The sequence below is a fragment of the Saimiri boliviensis genome, chromosome 15 (genome assembly GCF_048565385.1).
Source record: "Saimiri boliviensis isolate mSaiBol1 chromosome 15, mSaiBol1.pri, whole genome shotgun sequence".
Taxonomy (NCBI): Eukaryota; Metazoa; Chordata; class Mammalia; order Primates; family Cebidae; genus Saimiri; species Saimiri boliviensis.
Genome location: NC_133463.1, coordinates 18,119,437 through 18,144,707, shown reverse-complemented (window position 1 = coordinate 18,144,707; position 25,271 = coordinate 18,119,437). Strand labels below are relative to the sequence as shown.

Genomic DNA, 25,271 nt, shown 5'->3' with positions numbered 1-25,271 from the left:
CAAATGCTGGCTTTACTCCGGGTACAAATGTTCTTCACATTCTATACATACTTCTTGGGCTCTCTCATATTCAGCCTTTCTATCTAAATGATACAGAGTATAGACCTTCCTTACCAATATCTATTCATATAAACTGTTTCTAGATCAAGGTGAGTATCTCACAGAAAATTCAAACATAATGTATTCTAGACTATCCTCTCTTATTCCCCCCAGCCAAAAAAATCTGTTTTCCTACATTCCTATAAATTACAGCCAGGCACAGTGGGTCATGCCTGTAATCCCAGCACTCTTGAGAGGCCAAGGCTGGTGGATCGCCTGGGTCAAAAGTTTGAGACCAGCCTGGCCAATGTGGTGAAACCACATCTCTACGAAAAGTACAGAAATCAGCTGGGTATCATGGCGGGCATCTGTAATCCCAGCTACTTGGGAGGCTGAGGCAGGAGAATCATTTGAACCCTGGAGGCGGAGGTTGCAGTTAGCCAAGTTTATTCTATTGCACTCCAGCCTGGGTGACAGAGTGAGACTCCGTCTCAAAAAAAAAAAAAAAAATTGTTCTGCCAACCTTATAATTTTCCTAAGATGGAAATTTGAGAATTTAAGATAACTAGACTCTATGTAGGCTTTTCCTTCCTTAACCTCCATATCTAATAAGTTTCTATGCCATTTCAATTCTTCTGAATCTCATGTGGCTTTGAAGGTCTTCTGCCAGTTTCTTAATTCTCCCAGTTGGTCCATCTCTTGGTCTGGCTCTTTTCCATTCTTCATACTGTTTACACGTTGATTTTACTAGTGCTCAAATTTCTTCCATGGTTCCACACTGCTTTCAGGTTCTATATTGCTTTCCACAAACATAAACTTTTCTATGTTTCTTAGTGTAACATGTAAGACCTTTAAACCTCTACCTACTTCTCATCCTCATCTCCTACAGCTTACCCTTCTCTTCTGCTCTCTAGTCTCATTGAGCCATCTGGCAGTTCCCTAATGGGCCACATTGTCTCCTGGTTTTACCTTTGAACAAGTTCTTTACTATTCCAGGAATACAGCCTTCCATTGCTTGGCTCCCACTCAGCCCTCATCATGCAGCTCCAGCAATTCCTCCAGAGAAGTCTGGCTGAACACCTCTCATTCTGCAGTGACCATCTATAATTACTTTGCAGATTTTACAGTATCAATTGATTTCCTTCTTAATCTCCTTTTAACTCAAAACTTTTAGAAAACATTCTCCAATTACACAAATTCCCTACTATGATCCAGATTGATCCCTTTGCCCCAATGAGACCATTATAATTACTGTACTTATTTAAACTATTTATGATCATTCTTTCTAGTCTCTTATATTAGAATGTAAACTGCTGGAAGGCAAGGAATTCTGTCCGTGAGGACTTAAGACATGATAACATGTCTCTAAAAACTTTATAAATACTAGCTGAGTCTTCAAAATGAACAGACCAGCCTAGAAAACATGGTGAAAACTCATCTCTACAAAAAAAAAAAAAATACAAAAATAGGCTGGGCGTCGTGGCTTATGTCTGTAATCCCAGCACTTTGGGAGGCCGAGGCAGGGGGATCACCTGAGATCAGGAGTTCGAGACCAGCCTGGCTGACATGGCAAAACCCTGTCTCTATTAAAAATACAAAAATTAGCTGGGCATGGTGGCATACACCTGTAGTCCCAGCTACTCAGGAAGCTGAGGCAGGAGAATCACTTGGACCTGTGAGGCAGAGGTTGCAGTGAGCCGAGATCACACCACTGCACTGCAGCCTGGGTGACAGAGCAAGAAAAAAAAAATTAGCCAGGGTTGGTGGTGCATGCCTGTGATACTAGCTACTAGGGAGGCTGAGGTGGGAGAAATACATGAGCCTGGGAGGTCAAGCCTTCAGTGAGGCAAAAATCACACTACTGTACTCCAGCCTGAAAAACAGAAAGAGACCCTATCTCAAGAAAGAAAAAAAAGGAAAATAAACAGAAGACTGTGCAAGGAAAAGAAGTTAGTTAGTTACTAAAGATAAAACTAGGCTATTAAAAGTACTACAAATATCATCATTCTTTAAAATAATAGATATTGCATCTCAGTTCTGATGGCCTTCCAAACCAACCTTAGTCTTGTTGAACACTCTCCTTCTTCCTTGGCTACCCATCCAACATCAGCAAAAGACGCCACTGCATCCTCTCCTGGGTGGCTGGGACTCCATTCTGTTGCATGGCTGGTAAGCTATAAGTTATAAATAGGGAAAGTTCTTCATCTGGCACCAAAATGTTAGAGCAAATTTTTTTACTCACCTAAAGGAAAATTGTCAGCTCTGGTGTTAAAAACACGAGTGGTTTCTAACTCTTCCATTGAAGGTCCCTGATTGTTAGTCATAATCACATGGTTGCCTAATAGTATATGACAATCTCAGAACTATAATTTAACTTTATTCAGTTTTCATTTTATAAGTTGATTTTTTTAAAAAAACTATTCATCCTAAAAAATTAAGAAAAATTTTAGAATCGAAGCATGAAAAAACATTTTCTTTTTTTTGGTGAGGCAGAGTCTCACTCTGTAACCCACGCTGGAGTGCAGTGTTGCGATCTCGGCTCACTGCAACCTCCACCTCCCACGTTCAAGCGATTCTCCTGCCTCAGCCTCCTGAGTAGCTGGGATTACAGGTGCATGCCACTGCACCCAGCTAATTTTTGTATTTTTAGTAGAGATGGGGTTTCAACATTTTGGCCAGGCTGGTCTTGAACTCTTGACCTTGTGATCCAGCCGCCTCGGCCTCCCAAAGTGCTGGGATTACAGGCATGAGCCACCATACCCAGCCTCTGAAAAAACATTTTCTAAAGAGATTTCAAAAGGCATGTGTAAGCAGGGGGGTATAAGAACAAGCAAAAGACGAATTTGGGCTAAATCCAGAAATATTTTAAAACGTTTATGATATAGCTGTTTTGTTATAATGTTTTTATATATGTCTATTTTATGTTGAAAATGTTTTTTAAAAACACCTTAAATCAGCCGGGCGCGGTGGCTCAAGCCTGTAATCCCAGCACTTTGGGAGGCCGAGGCGGGTGGATCACAAGGTCAAGAGATCCAGACCATCCTGGTCAGCAAGGTGAAACCCCGTCTCTACTAAAAATACAAAAAATTAGCTGGGCATGGTGGTGCGTGCCTGTAATCTCAGCTACTCAGGAGGCTGAGACAGGAGAATTGCCTGAACCCAGGAGGCAGAGGTTGCGGTGAGCCGAGATCGTGCCATTGCACTCCAGCCTGGGTAACAAGAGCAAAACTCCATTTCAAAAAAAAAAAAAAAAAAAAAAAAAAAACACCTTAAATCTCCTAATCTAAGTATTAAAAAACAAAAGAACAAACAACAGAACAGAATTCTCTACCTAAACTTAAACAGATGGATGCAAACAAAGAATATTTTGAAATAAATACAAAAAAGAAGACAGCCAGGTGTGGTGGTTTCCACCTATAAGCTCAGTACCTTGGGAGGCTGAGGGAGGCGGATCACTTGAAGTCAGGAGTTCCATACCAGCCTGGCCAACATGGTAAAACTCCATTTCTACTAAAAATACAAAAATCTTAGCCAGGCATGGTGGCACACACCTGTAATCTTAGCTGTTCAGGAGGCCGAGGTGGGAGGATTGCTTGAACCTGGGAGGTGGAAGTTGCAGAGAGCCAAGATCGAACCATTCCAGCCTGAGTGACAGAGTGAGACTGTCTCAAAAAGAAAAAGAGAAAAAACAGAGAAAAGACAAGCAGGATATATTAAAATTTATCTTGAAAAGGATGATAACTGAGTTAAATTTAGATTTTGTTACACATATAATAATGGCTGACTCAAAAAGTCAATAAATAATTTTTAAATAAAGTTATCAGATTAATATGGTATTTCCTAAAAGTGAAAGTGAGGTTTAAATAAAAAAGAAAAACAATCGATCCATACTTTTTTTTTTTTGACACAGAGTCTCACTCTATCGGCAGGCTGGAGTGCAATGAAGCAATCTCAGCTCACAGCAACCTCTGCCTCCCAGGTTCAAGTGATTCTCCTGTCTTAGCCTCCCGAGTAGCTGGGATTACAGACACACTCCACCATGCCCAGCTCATTTTTGTATTTTTAGTAGAGATGGGGTTTCACTATGTTGGCCAGGCTGGTCTCGATCTCTTCACCTTGTGATCTGCCCACCTTGGCCTCCCAAAGTGTTGGAATTACTTACAGGCATGAGTCACCGCTCCCAGCCTACACTTTTTAGTAAAGGAAAAAATGAAAAGGCCAAAGAGATTTGGTCATTAATATGGTTATCAAAAAGGTTACCCTTGGGACTCAGACATTGTTCAAACCTCCTAAATGTCATCATTGCCAACTCAAACTTTTGGAAGATACACTTAAGTAATGCCTCTTCCTTAAACACAAAATATACCATGCAGATATGTAATATTAACATTGTTGACAGTTTAAAATATCTTTAAAGTAATATAATGAATAAAACTTTAAACATATCAGCTGTTGGTATTTGTACTCATTCTGGTATCATGATTATCTAACCAACTTAATAAACTAGCATTAAAAATAACATTTTAAGGGCCATGCGGGGTGTCTCATGCCTGTAATCCCAGCACTTTGGGAGGCCCAGGTGGGCAGATTACTTGGGGTCAGGAGTTCAAGATCAGCCTGGCCAACATGGGAAACCCCATCTCTACTAAAAATACAAAAATTAGCCAGGCATGGTGGCAGGCACCTGTAATCCCAGCTACTAAGGAGGTTGAGGCACGAGAATTGCTTGAACCTGGGAGGCAGAGGTTGCAGTGAGCTGAGACTGCACTAATGCACTCCAGCCTGGGCATTAGATTGAGACTCGGTTACAAAAGAACAAAAAACAAACCAAAAAAAAAAGACATGTTAACAATAAAGTACTGGCCAGGCACGATGGCTCACGCCTGTAATCCCAGCACTTTGCGAGGCCAAGGCAGGCGGATCACAAGGTCAAGAAATAGAGACCATCCAGGCACGGTGGTGCATGCCTGTAGTCCCACCTACTCGGGAGGCTGAGGCAGGAGAATTGCTTGAAACAGGAAAACGGAAGTTGCAGTGTGCCAGGATCGCACCCTTGCACTCCAGCCTGGTGAATAGAGTGAGACTCTGTCTCAAAAAAAAAAAAAAAAAGACACAATAAAGTACTAACAACCTCGAGTTTCTTAAGCACCTTAAATTCAGCCAGATGGGGTGGTTCATGCCTGTAATCCCAGCACTCTGGGAGGACGAGATGGCAGATGCCTTGAGGCCAGGAGTTTGAGATCAACCTGGGCAATATGGTGAAACCCTTGTCTCTACAAAAAATACAAAATAATTCGCCAGGTGTGGTGGTGTGTGCCTGTAATCACAGCTACTTGGGAAGCTGAGGTGGGAGAATCATTTGAACCCAGGAGACAGAGGCTGCAGTGAGCCATGATCGCACCACTGCACTCCAGCCTGGCCAACAGGGTGAGACTTTATCTCAGAAAAAAAAAAAAGTAGAGATTTTCAGGTCTTAAAAAAAAAAAAAAAAAGGAAAAATCCTGAGAAAACAAACAAAAAAATAAAATCTTGCCCCCAACAAAAACAAACAAACCTAATAATGAAATTATGATTATAAAAAGCTTTCAGAGGCCGGGTGCCGTGGCTCAAGCCTGTAATCCCAGCACTTTGGGAGGCTGAGGCGGGTGGATCATGAGGTCGAAAGATCGAGACCATCCTGGTCAACATGGTGAAACCCCATCTCTACTAAAAATACAAAAAAACTAGCTGGGCGTGGTGCGCATGCCTGTAATCCCAGCTACTTAGGAGGCTGAGGCAGGAGAATTGCCTGAGCCCAGGAGGCGGAGGTTGCGGTGAGCCGAGATCGCGCCATTGCACTCCAGCCTGGGTAACAAGAGCGAAACTCCGTCTCAAAAAAAAAAAAAAAAAAAAGCTTTCAAATGCTAATATGCATATAGCAGAAGTAATCTGTAGTCAGAAGAGGAAAAAGGTATAATCTTCAGTAAGTAAATTCTCAAAGTATAAGATAAAAAGGAAAATTTTTGTACCTCTCCCTATGTGGTTCAGAAACTTATCCAGATATTCAGCAAATGGGTATCTCATACAACTTAAATAATGTAACTAGGCATCATATCTGATCCCCAGAGTTGAGAAATCAGGTAATGTTCTATTCCTACCCATTACTGATAACAGAATGGTATCCTGATATTCCCATAAGGATATTAGGAGATTCTAGTGGTATTCCTACAGCAGAAATACTCCCAAGCCCTGTGAGGCTCCCAGCAGAGAGATGGTATTTAATGGGCTGTTTTGTCCAAGTGCTAGAGAAATCCTAAGACTAAAATCTGAATGGTACCTTCCTAAGGTGCTAATTCATGAGATGATCAATCTGATCACGACTCTGTTTAGAAAATAAAAATTATGTTCCAATATAATGACTAGTTGGTAGAAAGTTAGGTATATTTAAGACAAGACTTCTTACTTTCCCACAGAAGTTACAAAGACAGCTGTTTTCTTCTAAAACATTTATAAAAGGAAACAAAGTGTGGGGAGCAGGGAAGGAAAAAAAGAAAAACAAAACAAAAAAATAAAGTACTGCTTTTCTTGCTGTTGTTGTTGGGACCAGGTTTCACTCTGTGTCACCCAGGTTGGAGTGCAGTGGCGCCATCTTGGCTCACTGTGACCTCCCACCTCCCAAGTTCAAGCCATTTGCCTGCATCAGCCTCCAGAGTGACAGGGATTTACAGGCGTACGCCACCAAACCCGGCTCATTTTTTTTGTATTTTTGGTAGAGATGACGGGTTTTCCCATGTTGCCCAGGCTGGTCTCAAATTCCAGGGCTCATGAGATCCACCCGCCTCAGCCTCCCAAATTGCTGGGATTACAGGCATGCACCACCATGCCTGGCCATACTACTTTTCTAAGAATACATATTCAAAGAAATATAAGTTAACTCATTTTAAGGATATCTTAAATACAACTAAGTTAAGATTAAACACATTTCTCAATTTTACATCTATAAAATAATGCCTCCATAAAATAATCTGTTAAACATAAAATGGTAGCTTTTACACAAACTTTATAAAACAAAATAACTAGATATAACAAACTATTCCATGGACTTAGTTTGGATCTTACTCAAGCATAAATTACACAAATGATACCATGTCAATAACATGTGCTCAATGAGATGAAAATGTTAATGATATTGTCGGGAACCAATTCCAAAACTGGTAAGATGTATGTGATTTCTACTTGACATCCTGTCCCACAAAACAAAATAGTTTTGGCATTTAAGTCAAACTCATTCAAAAGACAAAATAAATCTGGAAAAAAAATTCTTTATAAAAGGCCATTTCAGGTGTTGGTGAGGGAAGCATTCATTAAGTGACACAGGCATGGAATGCAAAGGACAATTTCCAAGACAATGCACTTAGTAAAGTACAAGTCAAGGTGAAATCAGCCCTGGCAAGGACTGACAGTAAGACATTCTTGGAAATGCGATTTAGACACCATGACATGCATAGATGATGGATGGGAAGTTTGAAAAAGAAAAGGACAACTTACTGAAGAGTCCCAGCAAGGTCCTGTCCTACTACAGCTATTGTTAGTGGAAAAAGAAAAACAAGTGAAGAGATAGAAATATTTTTTTCAGAATCACATTTCATTCAGGGCAAAATTCAATAATAACACTATATTTAATAAAGTGCATATTACTAAAATACAAATGTACAAAGGTAGAAAAGCTTAGAATAAAAATGTAAGAAGCACTAATTTTGTCCTCTTGTGACTTCATAAAATAAATACAACAGTACTGGGAACTAGGATTCTCTGCAAAGGGCATAATAGTAAATACACTCATTCTATTTTATGACCACTTGTTTATAGCCAAATGCATAACATATATGGATTCTTTTTGTTTGTTGGTTTGTTTTTCAGACCAAGTCTTGTTTTGTCACCCAGGCCAGAGTGTAGTGGTGCAATCTTGGCTAACTGTAACCTCCACCTCCCAGGGTCAAGCAATTCTCCTGCCTCAGCCTTCTGAGTAGCTGGGATTACAGGCGCCCACCACCACACGTGGCAAATTGTTGTATTTTTAGTAGAGACTGGGTTTCACCACGGTCACCAGTCTAGAACTCCTGACCTCAACTGGTCTACCTGCCTCAGCCTCCCAAAGTATTGGGATTACAGGCATGAATCACCAAGGCTGGCCCACATATACATATTGTTAATAGCAACACAGTAAAATGATAATCTCTAGCTTTTTACCTACATAGATTTAATTATTCATCTTTTTTCTATGAGTTGCTTCTATGCTAAGAAAAACTAAAAGCAGAATTTGCTTTTTGATTTTTTTTTTTTGAGATGGAGTCTCACTCAGCCACCCAGGATGGAGCGCAGTGGCGTGATCTCGGCTTACTGCAACCTCTGCCTCCTGTGTTCAAGTGATTCTCCTGCCTCAGCCTCCCAAGTAGCTGGGACTACAGGCATGTACCACCACACCCAGCTAATTTTTGTATTTTTAGTAGAGACAGGGTTTCACCATGTTGGGCAGGCTGGTCTCAAACTCCTGACCTCAAGTGATCTGCCCACCTTGGCTTCTCAAAGTGCTGAGATTACAGGGGTGAGCCACTACACCCAGCCTTTTTTTTTTTTTTTTTTTTTTTTTTTTAACCTGAGAGACACAGTCTCCCTCCATTGCCCAGGCTAGGGTGCAATGGCCTCAGCTCTGTCTCCCAGGCTCAAGCAATTCTTCTGCGTCAGCCTCTCGAGTAGCACGTGCCATCACACCCAGCTAATTTTTGTATTTTTAGTAGAGATAGGGTTTCACCATGTTGGCCAGGCTAGTCTTGAACTCCTGACCTCAGGTGATTCACCCAACGTGGCCTTCCAAAGTGCTAGGATTACAGGTGTGAGCCACCACACCCTGAAGAATTTCTGTATTTTAATACAGTATAGCGGCAACAGTGATACCATCAACTTGCCAGGTGATACGCCCGTGTAAAGAACACCAGTCTGAAAGATATACATTAAATTCAACAGCACAGACTCAGTCACTACTATTTCCGAATGAGGTGATTACTTTTTAAAAATGTATTCTTTAAAATGACAAAGTTATATATATTTATTATATATATTTATTATGTATACCCTGTTGCTTTGAAATACATGCGATGGTTCAATTGAATTGCATTACCTCACATACTTATTTTTCTCTGGTGAAAACACTTAAAATCTACTCTCTTAGTGCTTTTCAATATACAATACATTGCTGTTAACTATAGTCCCCATGTTGTAAATGTATCTCTTGCATAGTCACTATTTTAAGTGAACAATTTATTAAAAGTTTCCATATAGGCCGGGGGCTATGTCTCACGTCTGTAATCCTACCACTATGGGAGGCCAAGGTGGGTGGATCACCTGAGGTCAGGAGTTCAAGACCAGTCTGGCCATCATGGTGAAACCCCATCATTAAAAAAAATATAGGCCGGGCGCAGTGGCTCATGCTTGTAATCCCAGCACTTTGGGAGGCCGAGGCGGGTGGATCACAAGGTCAAGAGATCGAGACCATCCTGGTCAACATGGTGAAACCCCGTATCTATATATAAAGTTCCCATATATAACACACTAAGAATAGTAGAAGGCAAGAGACCAAAGCCACCAGAGGGAGGAAAATATTATTTCCAAAAATAATCTTTAAGTATGTAAGCAGCAGTATCCTTGTAGAAATACAAGTCTTTAAGAGATCAATTAACTGAGGTGAAATAAAATGGCCACAAACCTTTGTTACTCACTCTTTTTTTTTTGAGATGGAGTCTTGTTCTGTCACCCAGGCTGGAGTGCAGTGGTATGATCTTGACTCACTACAATCTCCACCTCCCAGGTTCAAGCAATTCTCCCTGCCTCAGTCTCCCAGGCAGCTGGGATGACAGGCACCTGACACCATGCCTGGCTAATTTTTGTATTTTTAGTAGAGATGGGATTTTACCACGTTGGCCAAGCTGGTCTTAAACTCCTGATCTCAGGTGATCCATCTGCCTCAGCCTCCCAGAGCGCTGGGATTACAGATGTGAGCCACTGCATCCAGCCCCACGTTGCCAAATTTATAAAACATGCTATTTGTAGCTGGATTCAATAATCTTTAAGGGCCAACAGGCTATAAAACTATAACTAAAAATACCAAAAAATAAACATCAGGTACAGTATGATATCACATGCTAGCATATTCCAAATTATCTAGTAATTACTGAAACACGGGGCTAAATTTAACAGTTATTTTATATGAATCCAGGTATGCATCTACAGACAGTTAAGATGTCCAAAGATCACTATACCATAGTACCAAGTCTCCCACTTTAATAGTTCCTGATAGACTGAAAACTTCTCTTGATCCCTCAAACAACTTCTGTCTGGCCTTAGGATCTCTGCACATGCTATTCTCTCTGCACACAATGACTCCTTCAACCTCTATGTGTCTCCTTAACCCTGCAGAACAGGATCTTTGTAATCCTGAATTGCCATTCCTTTAGAGAGGCCTACCCTGAGCACTCCTGATATTCTCCCCCAAGCTATACTACTTTTTACTATGTCATTTATTACAAATTATAGTTATACCTTGATTAGCATATTTACTTTTAAAGTATCTCCCCCATTGAATCATATAACCAATAAGGGCAGAAATACATGTCTGTTTCATTCACCACTCAATACCAACACCTAGCATAATGTACGAACTTCAAGTTTACTTGCTATATAAAAATTTGCCATAACAAATGGCCATTTTACTTTCACATTTAATCACCGTGTATAAGCTTTAGTAGTAATCTCGTTCATTACGAAACAGTCCTTTTTTTTGGTTACTGAACAGTCCTTTCCACACCAATTTCAACAATCACTCCTTGTATTCCAAGAAAATAGCTTCGGTTAGAATTACCAGAGAGAAAAGGGTGAAATTACCCAACAGAGTTGGGATTCAAACTACTATAACCACACAGTCAACTTCTCAATCCAGGTTATTCTGAAGCGCCTCTCTTAGTAGTACTCAGGATCACATTTTTGGGGGTATTTAGCCTTAAGACTTTTTTTTAATGTAGTAATACCCCAATATACTACACTTACATTCCATGTTTTTCTTTAACTTATAGAAATTAAAGTACATTAAAATGTACCCCAAAAGTGCTTTAATGAATATTTAACCATTGCCAATAGATAATGTCACTATGTTTGAAAGTTAGTATGTCACTGTTTAAATGTGTTGGTAAACACAAACTTTCTGTAGTAAAATGCTGAAACAAAACTATTTCTAAGGTCCTCAACTTTAGCTGCATAGGATCCTGAAGAGGTTTTTAAAAAACAAATGCATGAAATTCAGATTCAGTAAACTATTAAACAGGTCTTATATTTATTTAAAAGCTCTATAAGAGTTTTAGTACAGAGGCTGGGAAGCACATAGAGCCACAGTGGAGAATGAGGCCTGAGCAAGGGCTTTTTTTTAAAAAACACTCCTGATGATTTATATGCACCCAGTGTTAAGAACCATTGCAGTTTTCCTGGAATAGGCGGGAAAGAAAAAAAAAAAAAAAAAGAACCATTGCAGTCCAGGTACAGTAGCTCACACCTATAATTCCAGCACTTTGGGAGGCTGAGGCAGGTAATCACCTGAGGTCAGGAGTTAAGACCAGCCTGGCCAATGTGGTGAAACCCCATCTCTACTAAACATACAAAAATTAGCTGGGCGTGGTGATGCATGCCTGTAATCCCAGCTACGAGGGAGGCTGAGACAGGAGAGAATCTCTTGAACCCAAGGAGGTGGAGGTTGCAGTAAGCCGAGATCAAGCCACTGCATTCCAGCCTGGATGACAGAGCAAGACTCTATCTTAAAAAAAAAAAATTTTTTTAAAGAACCACTGCAAATTAAAATCTCTGCATCTGGCTCCTCCTTATTCCCCAGAGTTTACTGCTTTTGCAAGCCACTCCACCAACTGCATTTTCTTTTGATGTCATGAATCTAGAAGAGAACTAGGAGACAAAGTAGGACCTGTTCTCTTAGTGTGTCTTAATCTAGTTCCTACTTCCAAAAGGAAAACAATATCCAAATACACAAAATGCTCAGACCACAAATGTGTAGGTGTGCTGAAATGTACATATGTGAAAGGTAGAAAAGGGCCAAGGGAAGTTAGCTTTCTGCAACCACAGTAAATGTGAAGGGTCTAGAGATCCTGTTTTGATTATAAAGTAGCCAATTTGTTCCTAGAGCTAACTGAAGTACAGGAGAAGTGTTAACTCCTACGAGCTTATAGGCAGGTCTTCAATAACACAGCAAAGAAACTTGTATTGGGTCTCCTTCATAGGGCTTTTTACATCTCTCACCTCATTTTATTGCCAGCACAATATTCACTGTGCCCATCAATTGGATGAAGGTGTAACTAAATGTGTTGGTATGTGTTCTAATTTGTGACCCTATAAAATATACATAAATCCAATCTGTAACACAAGGGAGTTAAATTATTATTATTTTTCCATAAGTTATTGGGGTACATGTGGTATTTGGTTACATGAATAAGTTCTTTAGTGGTGATTCATGAGATCCTGGTGCACCCATCACCCAAGCAGTATACGCTGCACCATATATGTTGTCTTTTATCCCTTGTCCTTCTCCCAAAGGAGTTAAATTAGAAAACCAAATAAGATCATTTGTTCTGCAACTATGACGTGGCAATAACAGGGCCGGGCATGGTGGTTCATGCCTGTAATCTCAGCTACTCGGGAGGCCAAGGCAGGAGAATCGCTTGAACCCGGGAGGCAGAGATTGCAGTGAGCTGAGATCGTTCCATTGCACTCCAGCCTGGGTAACGAGTAAAACTCTGTCTCAAAAAAAAAAAAGACTCAGTCTGCCTGGAAATAAAAATCTCACTATGTAACAAATGGCTTCCCTCTCTCACTACATTGTCAATGCTTCTCTTACCTTATTCTTCTCCTTATATTAATCCGTTTCTTTTCAAATGTAGATTAAATTAGTTAAATCTAATACTCTTTTTCTGCTTCTACCCTTTTAAAGAGACTGATAACATTGAGAAAGAGAATTCTCCCAAGTAAATGTACTTGACTCTAGTACTTCAGCCTGTAGAATGCCAAGGCAGACTTGGGTTGCAATCAGAAAATGCTAGATATCTCCAGAACACAAATGCTGAAGCAAGATTTCCTGCAACTAGGAGAGTGGTAAGATAATTAACTAGAAAGAAATTGATGGAACTGAACAATTAGAAAAAAGTTTATAAGCCTTTGTTAACATAATAGCTATCTGAAGAAAACTGGCAAATAAAATAAGCAGCAATTCATGTATAAATGAACAAAATTCTTGTGAACTGTACTTGAGAGACTTACTACCACAGATTTCTTCATTTTGATTATTTTTTAAAAAGGCTTTGCATTGTTTGACTTCATGAGCTTAAAAAAAAATGCCTAGAGTTTAATTAAAAATTACTTCTTGGAAAGTTCCAATCTGTCAATTTCTAGATTGATGCACAAAGGTTTGGCCAGTCAATCTGTGAGCAGGATTATAAACAGCAATGAACAACCTTGTCAGTCAACCTGAATAAATGCTAATTTCTACCACTTATTTAGAAACAGATTTTCCAGGAGGCTGAGGCAGAAGATACCGCTTGAGCTTGGGAGGCGGAGGTTGCACTGAGCTGAGATCACACCACTGCACTCCAGCCTGGGTGACAAAGTGAGAGACTCTGTCTTTAAAAAAAAAAAAAGAAAGAAAAAAGAAAACAAAGAAACAGATTTTCACCTCCATTTAGCAGGAGTAGTGATTTAAGAACATGACATGTCATCAAACGGTACACGTGGGTACTTCTGAACTTCTGAATGATGAGTTAAATATATCTTCCATATCTCCACATGTTAATCTATTATTTAAAAGTGGCAGAGATACCTGTTGAATTTTATATTATTGAATGTTGAACTGAAATGTTGTTACATTATGGTTGTAAAGAATTATGAAAATGAAAAAGAACAAAGCTATGTGATAAATGTCTAATGCTATAATAATAAGAAACAAGGCCAGGTGCAGTGGCTCTCACTTATAATCCCAGCACTTTGGGAGGCCAAGGTGGGAGGATCATGAGCTCAAGAGATCAAGACCATCCTGGCCAACAGGGTGAAACCCTGTCTCTACTAAATATATATAAATGAGTTGGAAATGGTGGTGTACGCCTGTAATCCCAGCTACTCAGGGGGTTGAGGCAGGAGAATTGCTTGAACCCAGGAGGTGTAGACGGCAATGAGCCGAGATTGCGACATTGCACTACAGCCCAGCGACAGAGCAAGACTCTGCCTCAAAAAAAAAAAAAAAGAAAGAAAAAAGAAAAAAGCACAAATCAAGGAAAATGAAAATAGCAGTATCTCCAAGCAAAGAGTGGAGCTGCTTCAGATTTGGTGCTAAAATAGAATACTGTACTAAAACTAAAGCCTTCAAAAGTTCTCCTAATTCACAGTTTGACTATCACCTCACTGAGAGAACCACAATTACCTTTTTGTCTTGACATTGTCATTGCCAAGGCAATGGATTCTATAATCAATGCTGAGCTTGAGACCAATGAAAGGGTAAGCAACTTACATGGCATCCACAGAGACATCTAAAAATAAAGCAGGGTAACAGAGTGGATGTCCAAAGAGGAAGGTATAATGACAGAAGAAAAACAATGGTGGTACATGAAGCACCTGAAATAATAGAAGGCCTGTGTTTGGGGTCAACTAGGAATTAACAACTGCATAGCTTATCATATGCTTCTAAATCTTCACATATGCATCCTTAAGAAGGATAAACGTCTTAAAGATCTCAATCACTTCACAGAGAAACTAAAATTAGAAAGACTTCGCTGTGGTTTTTAATCCTCTTTTATTGTATTAATGGTGGCATCAAAAGGTGAAAAGTCTCAAAAACAAAATACTTTTAAAAACATCTTGCCTATTTATATTTCTAATGTATATATTAATACAATACTTAAAATATGTAAAATACAGTACCTGAAACTGAACTCTTGGACACTGAATCAGAGACAAATTAGTACCAATTTTCCTTACGATACTTCGAGATGAACCATATGGCTTCCTAGACCAAAGTACCTGAGGAAGTAGGAAAAACCAAAAGCTTAATTACAAGATGTGAATTCCAACAGACGTAAAGAACTGTTAAAACAAGGCATTAGACAGTTATTTGTATGACATATAACACATTAATTACAGGATCAGAATGCTCTAAATGTTATGGCAAACAAGCTAATGTTTCCCAATCCAAAAAAAAAGAATAAATAAGCATACATATGCGCAATAAAATTTAATGTAAGGTATTATATAAAACTATAGAATAACCAGCAATTTTTAAATACTATAGAGTTAAAAATTTTATTTTCATCAGTTTTTCATACTATTCTGCAACAGAAACATTATTGTATCTCTTCTGCTGTATTTTTAGTTTTAGAATTTTGATATACATAATTTTTCTTCAATACATGTTACTTTTGCTCTAACAGACTTTTCAAAACAATTCCAAACTAGTAGAAAGTTCAGAATCTGAAAGTGTACCATGCAGGGTGCTCACACCGTTTACTGCACAAGAATGCGTGGCCAAGGGTGAGCAAAGGCTGAAATCCAGGCATACTGCTCTACTCCCCAGAGGAAAGGTACGAAATTTCATCTGAGCAGTATTTCTCAGATGAAATCATAATAAACAAAGGGCATTATGCTATGCTTAAAGACAAAAATGAACCCTCAAAGCAAAAAACACAAAAAGCACACATGTTGAAAGTTAAATCATTACAAATTGTACCTTGAAACTTCTCCCCAAGTGTATAATCTTTCTTAAAAGAGAAAAATTATCCGTTTTGAGTGCTATACTTGAAAGCCTGGACAGAAGAGGTAAAGAACGGTAGTATGCTATTAAAAGCAATTTTAAAAGAAAAGAATAAGAATGACATGACTGTTATACTTAAATCATCAAACTTTAACATTTAATTATATCCTAAAGGCCAGGTGCAGTGGCTTCCGCTTGTAATCCCAGGTCTTTGGGAGACTGAGATAGGCGGATCACCCGGATCTGCCAGGAGTTTAAGACCAGCTTGGTCAACATGGCGAAACCCCATCTCTACTAAAAATACAAAAATTAGCCAGGCATGGTGGTACACGCCTGTAATCTCAGCTGCTTGGGAGGCTGAGGCATGAGAACTGCCTGAACCCTGGAGGCGGAGGTTGCAGTGAGCCAAGATCACACCACTGCACTCCAGCTGGGGCCACAAAGTGAGTTTGTCTCAAAAACAGAACAAAACAAAACAAAACAAAAACAATTATAACCTAAAGACTAAACAGAACCAAATCAGTTGAGTATGAATTCTGGAGAAATGGATACTATCCCTTTTTTAAAGTCACTCCACGATCTTTCTACTTTAAAGAATGAAATCACCCCAATATAAGCAGCATAACCAAACAACTGGTCACTGTAAATAGTGGAGGCTCCAAAACCGAACTCAAACTAGACCCTTAGAAAAAAATCATATACAACTTATAAAACGAGCACAGAAACTATCTGATTTCTTAAATTTTAGCAATTAAGTCTAATTCAGGGATAATAACTAGAATCAGTGTGGGGTTCAGGGCGGGGCTCAGTAGCTCACGTATGTAATATCAGTGTTATGAGAAACTGAGGCAGGAGGATCATGTGAGGCCAAAGTTTGAGACCAGCCTGGAGTCTTTTTGTGAGACTCCCCCACCTCTATGAAAAATTAGAAAATCAGCCAGCTGTGGTGGTGCATGCCTGTCGTCCTAGCTACACGAGAGTCCTTGAGCCCAGGAGTTCCTTGAGCCCAGGAGTTTGAGGCTGCAGTGAATTATGACTATACCACTGTACTCCAGCCTAAGCAACAGAGTGAGAACATGCCCCCCCCAACACACACAAAAAACCAACAAAGTAGAAATCACAGAAGGATATATAATACCCCTGGCACCTGCCATAGCTCTCATATAATTTTTATCAGATATACTCCAAGGTTTTACTGAATCTTACCTAGAAGAGTTCCAAAAAGTACTTATAACCTATACTGACTCCAATAACCAACAAAAACGATAGCTCTTGCTTTGGAAATGTAGATAAAAAGGATGGCAAAGATGAGAAAACTGGTAAGAAGAAAGGAAGATAACAATAATAAAATATGAATAGTATACAAAGAATATTAAGAGGCAAAGTTACTCTGAAGCTTAGAACAAAACATCATTCCCATCAATAATCATACAGGATTATGACATAAGTAGTCTTTATAACATGTGAGGACTAAGGGAATAGAAAACCTCTTACTAGAGAAAAATGGGAAGCCTCGAATTTCTACAACATCAACATCAGACCACCCACCAAAAAAAGAACAAACATGAGCAAGTAATTCTAAGACAGTATTTAAGCAAAGTCTTTACCTTATACTTTTTTTTTTAGATGGAGTTTAGCTCTTTCACCCAGGCTGGAGTGAAGTGGCATGATCTCAGCTCACTGCAACCTCCAACACCCAGGTTCAATTGATTCTCCTACCTCAGGATCCTGAGAAGCTGGGAATACAAGGGCATGCCACCATGTGTGGCTAATTTTTTGGTATTTAAAATAACTGCAGGTGATTACAGGTGATCCATCCACCTAAGCCTCCCAAAGTACTAGGATTACAGGCATGAGCCACCGTGCCGGGCCCTGATCCTGATCTTTTACCAATAAATCCATACGGCAAAAGTAAGTACACCATTCAGTCATTTCTCTTGTTGAGTCTTCTATTTAGTCACAAGTCAAAACTCTCCTATGATGTAGCACAAGTGGAATGCTATTTGTGCATCATAATGCGACAATTAGACTGTCTAAAGTGAAATCTTCCTCCTCTCCAGCAAGCAAAGGTCCTGCCTGGAGATGAAGAGGACAAAAATCTCACAAAGAAAAATTTAGAAAGGATTTGTCAAGGTCAGGAACTAATGTTTCTACCAGCTTTTAGCATTCCTCACTATGCATGCTGCAGGGTGAAATATCAACTGTTATGTTTCCATCTGTTTAATATCAGAAGAATACCAGGTGCTTTCAACAAGAGAAGTGGCCAATGATTCGACTTTTTTTTTTTTTTTTTTTTCAGATGAAGTCTTGCTCTGCTGCCCAGGCTGGAATGCAGTGGCACAATCTTAGTTCACTGCAACCTCCGCCTCCCAGGTTCAAGCAATTCTGTCTCCACCTCCCGAGTAGGTGGAATTACAGGCAGGCTCCACCATACCCAGCTAATTTTTGTATTTTTAGTAGAGACGGGGTTTCACCATGTTGGCCAGGCTGGTTTTCAACTCCTGACCTCAGGTGATCCAACCGCCTCAGCCTCCCAAAGTGCTGGGATTCCTAGCATGAGACACCGCGCCTGGCCGATTCAGCTTTTAATTATAAAGAATAAATAGATTATTTATGTATCCTCTACGAAGTTAAAGAAAAAGAACAGATTGCTTTATGTGATTATTTTTTCAAGCATACACAGTAGACTAACAGTGTGTTCTTCTGTTACTTGTAAATTGCATGGTACTTAGCACCAATAAATATCAAATAAGGGTCTGTGTAAACTAATGACTAGAATATTTAGAATGAGGAGTCGTAACCTTTATTGGATGGTAGGAAAAAGTGAGGGGAAAGAAGAGCTAATTTCTAGGAACTCTAAAACTAGGTCTGACTACTTTTCTATTTTTTTCTATTCATTCCTCATAGAAGGGGAGAAATTGTAAATGGCTGTGCAGAAACAGTGAACAGATGGTACTGAAAAGTCACCATCTGTGCATTGGGAGGCTGTATGACCCAAGTGCATCTCCTACTGTAACTTGTGGCTGAACTATGTCTTGTCAGTATGCTAGTTTAGAGAAGGAAAGACTTCCTCTGAAGATAAACTGTCATTAATATTTCTTTAGCTATGAGAGAGAAGGCAGGGAGAAAATGGTCATTATAAGATAATCCAATTTCATTAAAAAAAAAAAAAAGACAATCCAATGTCATTAAGAAATAGCTTAAACAGGCCGGGCGCGGTGGCTCAAGCCTGTAATCCCAGCACTTTGGGAGGCCGAGGCGGGTGGATCACGAGGTCGAGAGATCGAGACCATCCTGGTCAACATGGTGAAACCCCGTCTCTACTAAAAATACAAAAAATTAGCTGGGCATGGTGGCGCGTGCCTGTAATCTCAGCTACTCAGGAGGCTGAGGCAGGAGAATTGCCTGAACCCAGGAGACGGAGGTTGCGGTGAGCCGAGATCGTGCCATTGCACTCCAGCCTGGGTAACAAGAGCGAAACTCCGTCTCAAAAAAAAAAAATAGCTAAACAGAAAAACCATGCTGTATCTATGAAAACTGCTTTTAAATAATCTAACAGTGAATCTGTGTGTGTGTGTGTGTGTGTGTGTGTGTGTGCACATGTATGAGCATGCCTGTCTGTGTCTAGTAATGACAGTCCATAACATTTAGCAACAGTGTCTGAAAGTGATGACAGCAAGGAGGAGGATGACAACAGGAAAGTAGTTTGTTCTTTTTTAACATTGTGAAATGCTACTGTAGAAAGTGTTGACGTGTGAGGCTGAAATCTGAAGCTGTCATCTGTCTCATCCATGATGACTGCACTCAAGCTTTATGTGGTAATTCATTTACTAAGAACTAGTTTAACATATTTTATTATTTGAGGGCAACTTTTAGCAGGAAAAACTATAAATTTAATTCCAAGAAAATATGTTTTCTGGCCAGGTGTGGTGGTTCATACCTGTAATCCCAGCACTCTGGGAGGCCACAGAGGGTGGATCACCTGAGGTCAGGAGTTCGAGACCAGCCTGTCCAACCTAGTGAAAGTCTGTCTTTACTAAAAATACAAAAATTAGCCAGGCTGTGATGGCAGCCACCTGTAATCCCAGCTACTCGGGACGCTAAGGCAGGAGAATTGCGCAGGAAACAGAGGCTAGAGTGAGCCAAGAACGTACCACCTGCACTCCAGCCTGGGCAATAGGGCAAGATTTCATCTCAAAAAACAAACAAAAAAAAAGAAAATATGGTTTTCAAGACAAACTATGTGATATTAATGCATTAATGCAGAGGTTGATGTATCCCCAAAATTACACACAAAATTGGGTACATGTCATTTTTCTGTTAAGAAGGTCCACATCGTTAATCAAATTTTAAAAAGTCAGGACAGAAGAAAATGTAAATTCTTTTTTTTTTTTTTTTGAGACGGAGTTTCGCTCTTGTTACCCAGCCTGGAGTGCAATGGCACGATCTCGGCTCACCGCAACCTCTGCCTCCTGGGTTCAGGCAATTCTCCTGTCTCAGCCTCCTGAGTAGCTGGGACTACAGGCATGTGCCACCATGCCCAGCTAATTTTTTGTATTTTTTTAGTAGAGACGGAGTTTCACCTTGTTGACCAAGGTTGGTCTCGATCTCTTGACCTTGTGATCCACCCGCCTCGGCCTCCCAAAGTGCTGGGATTACAGGCTTGAGCCACCGCGCCCGGCGTAAATTCTTAATTCTCAGGGAACTTAAGGGATAATTTAAAGTGTGTGTTGGTAAGTGGGAAGGAAAAGAAATGGGAAGATACAATTCTGTAACAATTTTTAAATCCTTAACAAAAGATCAACACTTCCCTCAGTTCTCTTCTTCCTTACTCAGGTTCCTCCTCCAAACTACAAAAGGAAAACCAGAGTACAGTTCTTATGTATTACTATATCGCTAATACAAATTACTATAGATACTTGCTATAGTAACTTTATTTCCAATATAAAATACTGAAATTAATCAGAATCGCATTGGCTTCATACTATTCTTACTTCCTGCAGTTTAAAGACATTTTTGCCTGGGGACATAAAAAGTTTGGAGATAATGTGAGCACGTGGTTTTAATTTCAAACAAATGTTGAGGGAAAATAAAAGGCAGTAAAGATAAAACAGGCCATTGTAGCATATAGGCCTGGCTTTAAAATTAGCCTCTACCAACTTACTGCCTGTGTAAAGCTGGCCAAATTATTCATCCCTCTCTGTTTCTGTTTTCTCACCTATAAAATGGAGACATTATCTACTTCATGAGCCTTCAAGCATTAAATGAGTTAAGGTATTATTAGGAGAAAAAAAAAAAGAATAAAAAAAAAAACAAAAAAAATGAGTTAAGGTATTATTATAGTGGTTTTAGTTTTGTTTTGCTTTTGAGACAGTCTTGCTCTGTTGCCCAGGCTACAATGCAGTAGCATGATGACAGCTTACTGCAACCTCTGCCTCCTAAGTTCAAGCCAGATTCTCCTGCCTCAGCCAACCAAGTAGCTGGGACTATGGGCATGTGCCACCATGCCCGACTAATTTTTGTATTTTCAGTAGAGACAGGATTTTACAGTGTTGGCCAGGCTAGTCTCAAACTTCTGACCTCAGGGGATCCGCCTGCCTCAGCCTCCCAAAGTTCTGGGATTGCAGGTGTGAGCCACTGCACGAGGCCACTTATAATGTTTTCAATAAACATTAACAGTCCTCTTTCCCTTCTAAGAGGTAGCAGAGTACACTGAAAAGAGAAAGGATTTTGGAATCAGAATTGGGTTCACACTATCGTCTATTACTTAAGTAACTTTGGTCAAGACAGTTAAATACCCTGAACCTTAGGTTTCTCATCTGTAAAGTGCACTGTTCTACTGAACATAGGCAATTTATGTAAAAGCACTATGTACAGTAAGCACTGGCATAGTAAGCCAAGCAGGACAGCTATTACAGTAGTGTTAGTGTGCAGAGTCAACGACAATGAGCCAATCACCACTGGCTGTTCCAATGGGAAAAATAAAACAAAACAAAATCTGGTCTAAAAGCTTGCAATTTCTTCTTTACATTTTTTATTTTTTTGAAAGCAGGGTCTCACTTTTATATCCTAGGCTGGAGTGCAATGGTACGATCTCAGTTGACTGCAACCTCCGCCTCCCAGGGTCAAGTGATCCTCTCACCTCAGTCTACCAAGTAGCTGGGACTATAGGCACATGCCACCATGCCCAGCTAATTTTTGTCATTTTTGTAGAGATGCTGTCTCACCATATTGCATAGGCTAGCCTCTAACTCCTAGAATCAAGTGATCCTCCCACCTCAGCCTCCTAAAGTGCTGGGATTACAGGCGTGCCAGCCTTTTTTTCTAAAAAAAAAAAAAAAAACAGATTAAATAAAGGATGAAGGCAGTTTTCACTCTTGGAATGCTTTCAAGTACAGTATCAAATTCATTTAAAAGGCTGGGCATGGTGGCTCACGCCTGTATTTCCAGCACTTTGGGAAGCCGAGGTAGGTGGATCACCTTAGGTCCGGAGGTGAAAACGGATGATACCCCATCCCTACTAAAAACACAAAATTAGCTGGGCATAGTGGCAGATGCCTGTAATCCCAGCCTCAGAGAGCTGAGGCAGGAGAATCGCTTCAATCCAAGAAGCAGAGGTTGCAATGAGCTGGAATCATGCCATTGTACTCCAGCCTGGGCAACAGAGCAAGACTCCACTTCAAAAACAAACAAACAAAAAAACTCATTTAAGGGCACATCTTGTTTTATCACACTTCACTTTACTGCAATTCAGATACATTGTTTTTTTCTTTTTAACAAATTTAAGGTTTGTGGCAACCTTGTGTCAAGCCAAGTCTACTGGCACTATTTCTCCAACAGCGTGTGCTCATTTCACATCTGTGTCATGTTCTGCTGATTCACAAAAAGTATTTCAAACTTACGCTTTTTTTTTTTTTTTTTTTTTTTTTTTGAAACAGAGTTTCGCTCCTGTTCCCCAGGTTGGAGTGCAATAGCACAATCTTGGCTCACTACAACCTCTGCCTCCCGGGTTCAAGTGATTCTCCTGTTTCAGCCTCCTGAGTAACTGGGATTACAGGCACCCGCCACCATGCCCAGCTAATTTTGTATTTTTATTTATTTATTTATTTATTTATTTATTTAGAAACGGAGTTTCGCTCTTGTTACCCAGGCTGGAGTGCAATGGCGCGATCTCGGCTCACCGCAACCTCCGCCTCCTGGGCTCAGGCAATTCTCCTGCCTCAGCCTCCTAAGTAGCTGGGATTACAGGCATGCACCACCACGCCCAGCTAGTTTTTTGTATTTTTAGTAGAGACGGGGTTTCACCATGTTGACCAGGATGGTCTCGATCTGTTGACCTCGTGATCCACCCGCCTCGGCCTCCCAAAGTGCTGGGATTACAGGCTTGAGCCACCGCGCCCGGCCAATTTTGTATTTTTAATGAGATGGGGTTTCTCTATGTTGATCAAGCTGGTCTCGAACTCCCAACCTCACGTGATCCACCTCCCTCCGCCTCTGAAAGTGCTGGGATTACAGGCGTAAGCCACCACGCCCAGCCATTTATTTTTTTAATTATGCTTTAAATTCTGGGAAATTTGTGCAGAATATGCAGGTTTGTTACATAGGTATACATGTGCTGTGGTGGTCTGTTGCACCCATCAACCCATCATCCAGGTTTTAAGCCTCGTATGCATTACATATTTGTCCTAATGCTCTCCCGCCCCTTCTCCCTGCCTGCCCCTGCCACAGGCCCCAATTTACGCCTTATTATTCTATCTATTATGGTGATCTATGATCAGTGATCTTTGATGTTATTTTTTACTACTTTGTTTTGGGGTGCCACATGCACACATAAGGCATGAACTTAATCGATAAATATTATGTGTGTTTTGATTATTCCACCCACCAGCTATTCCCCAATCTCCGACCTCCCTATTCTGAGACAAAACAAGATTCAAACTGGGCCAGTTTAACCCTACAATGACCTCCAAGTGTTCAAGTGAAAAAGAAGTGTCTCATTGTGTGTCTCTCACTTTAAATCAAAAGCCAGATAGAAAGTATTAAACTTAGTGAGGAAGGCACGTTGAATGGAGAGGCCGAAAACTAGGTCTCTAGTACCGAATAGTTAGCCAAGTTGTGAATGTAAAGGAAAAGTTCTTCAAGGAAATTTAAAGTGCTACTACAGTGAACAAATGAATGATAAGAAAGCAAGAAAGCCTTGTTTCTGATATAAAGAAAATTGTATCCTGGATAAAACATCAAACCAGCCACAACATTCCCTTAAGCCAAAGCCTAATCCAGAGCAAAGTTCTAACTCTCTTCACTTCTGTGAAGGCTGGGAGAAGCAAGGAAGCTACAAAAGAAAAGTTGAAGGTAGCAGAAGTTGGTTAATGAGACATAAGGAAAAAAAGCTATTTCCGTAACATAAAAGTGAAAAGTTCAAGATGAAGGAGCATCGAGTGTCAACGTGGTGAAACCCCGTCTCTACTAAAAATACAAAAAACTTAGCATAGCGTGGTGGCACATACGTGTAATCTCAGCTATTCAAGAGGCTAAGGCAGGAGAATCACTTGAACCTGGGAGGCACAGGTTGCAGTGGGCCAAGAGCATGCCACTGTACTCCAGCCTGGGCAATAGAGCAAGACTATCTTAAAACAAAAAAAAGTGATTAGCTATATTTTGCTATCACTTTATAGTGGTGATCTGAAATCAAACTCACAGTATCTTCAAGGTATGTCTGTATATGTCAGATCAGTGGGAAAATATATGTTAATCACTGAAAGATAGAGTTATGAAAGCTTCTTTTATTTTCAGGTACCCAAATATAAAATCTTGAAAGATTCCTCTATATTTTTATTCTTAGGTAATAAGCTAAAAAAAATTGGAAATTAGTTAACCCTAAAAGATTACATTGTTTTATGTTGAAAGAAAATTTATTTTTATATGGATTTTCAGCTAACTGATTAAAGTTGATGATTATATGCTAGCTTCAATAAGTTAAAAATAGATTTTGCAGGCCAGGCATGGTGGCTCATACCTGTAATCCCAGCACTTTGGGAGGCTGAGGCAGGTGGATCACTTGAGGCCAGGAGGTCGAGACCAGCGTGACCAACATGGTAAAATCTTGTCTCTACCAAAAAACAAAACACTAGCTGGGTGTGGTGGCAGGCGCCTATAATCCCAGCTACTTGGGAGGCTGAGGCAGGAGAATCACTTGAACACGGGAGGTGGAGGTTGCAGTGAGCCAATTGCGCCACTGCACTCCAGCTCAGGTAACAGTGTGAGACTCTGTCTAAAAAAAAAAAAAAAAAAAAAAAAAAGTAGATTTTGCTAATCCGCAATTACTAGGAAGGAATCGCAGTTGTAATTACAATATTTTGAGCAAGTTAATCCTCCCTTAGCTGGTCCATTCTTTGATAAAAGGCACCCATTT

The 25,271-nt window shown here is 40.0% G+C and overlaps 1 protein-coding gene across 2 annotated transcripts in view; it reads right to left on the bottom strand.

Annotated features, from left to right (window-relative positions):
- Positions 1–25,271, bottom strand: part of MTFR1 (mitochondrial fission regulator 1) — a 68,867-nt gene that overhangs the window by 16,902 nt on the left and 26,694 nt on the right. Inside the window, exons 3-5 of one of the 2 annotated variants that reach the window (XM_074386705.1) lie at positions 15,034–15,132; positions 3,591–3,701; positions 2,098–2,213 (exon numbers count right to left, since the gene is read on the bottom strand). In XM_074386705.1, the coding sequence (XP_074242806.1) occupies positions 2,098–2,213; positions 3,591–3,701; positions 15,034–15,132 (326 nt within the window). The remainder of the gene's footprint in view (positions 1–2,097; positions 2,214–3,590; positions 3,702–15,033; positions 15,133–25,271) is intronic. The other variant, XM_039464479.2, reaches the window with a different exon arrangement.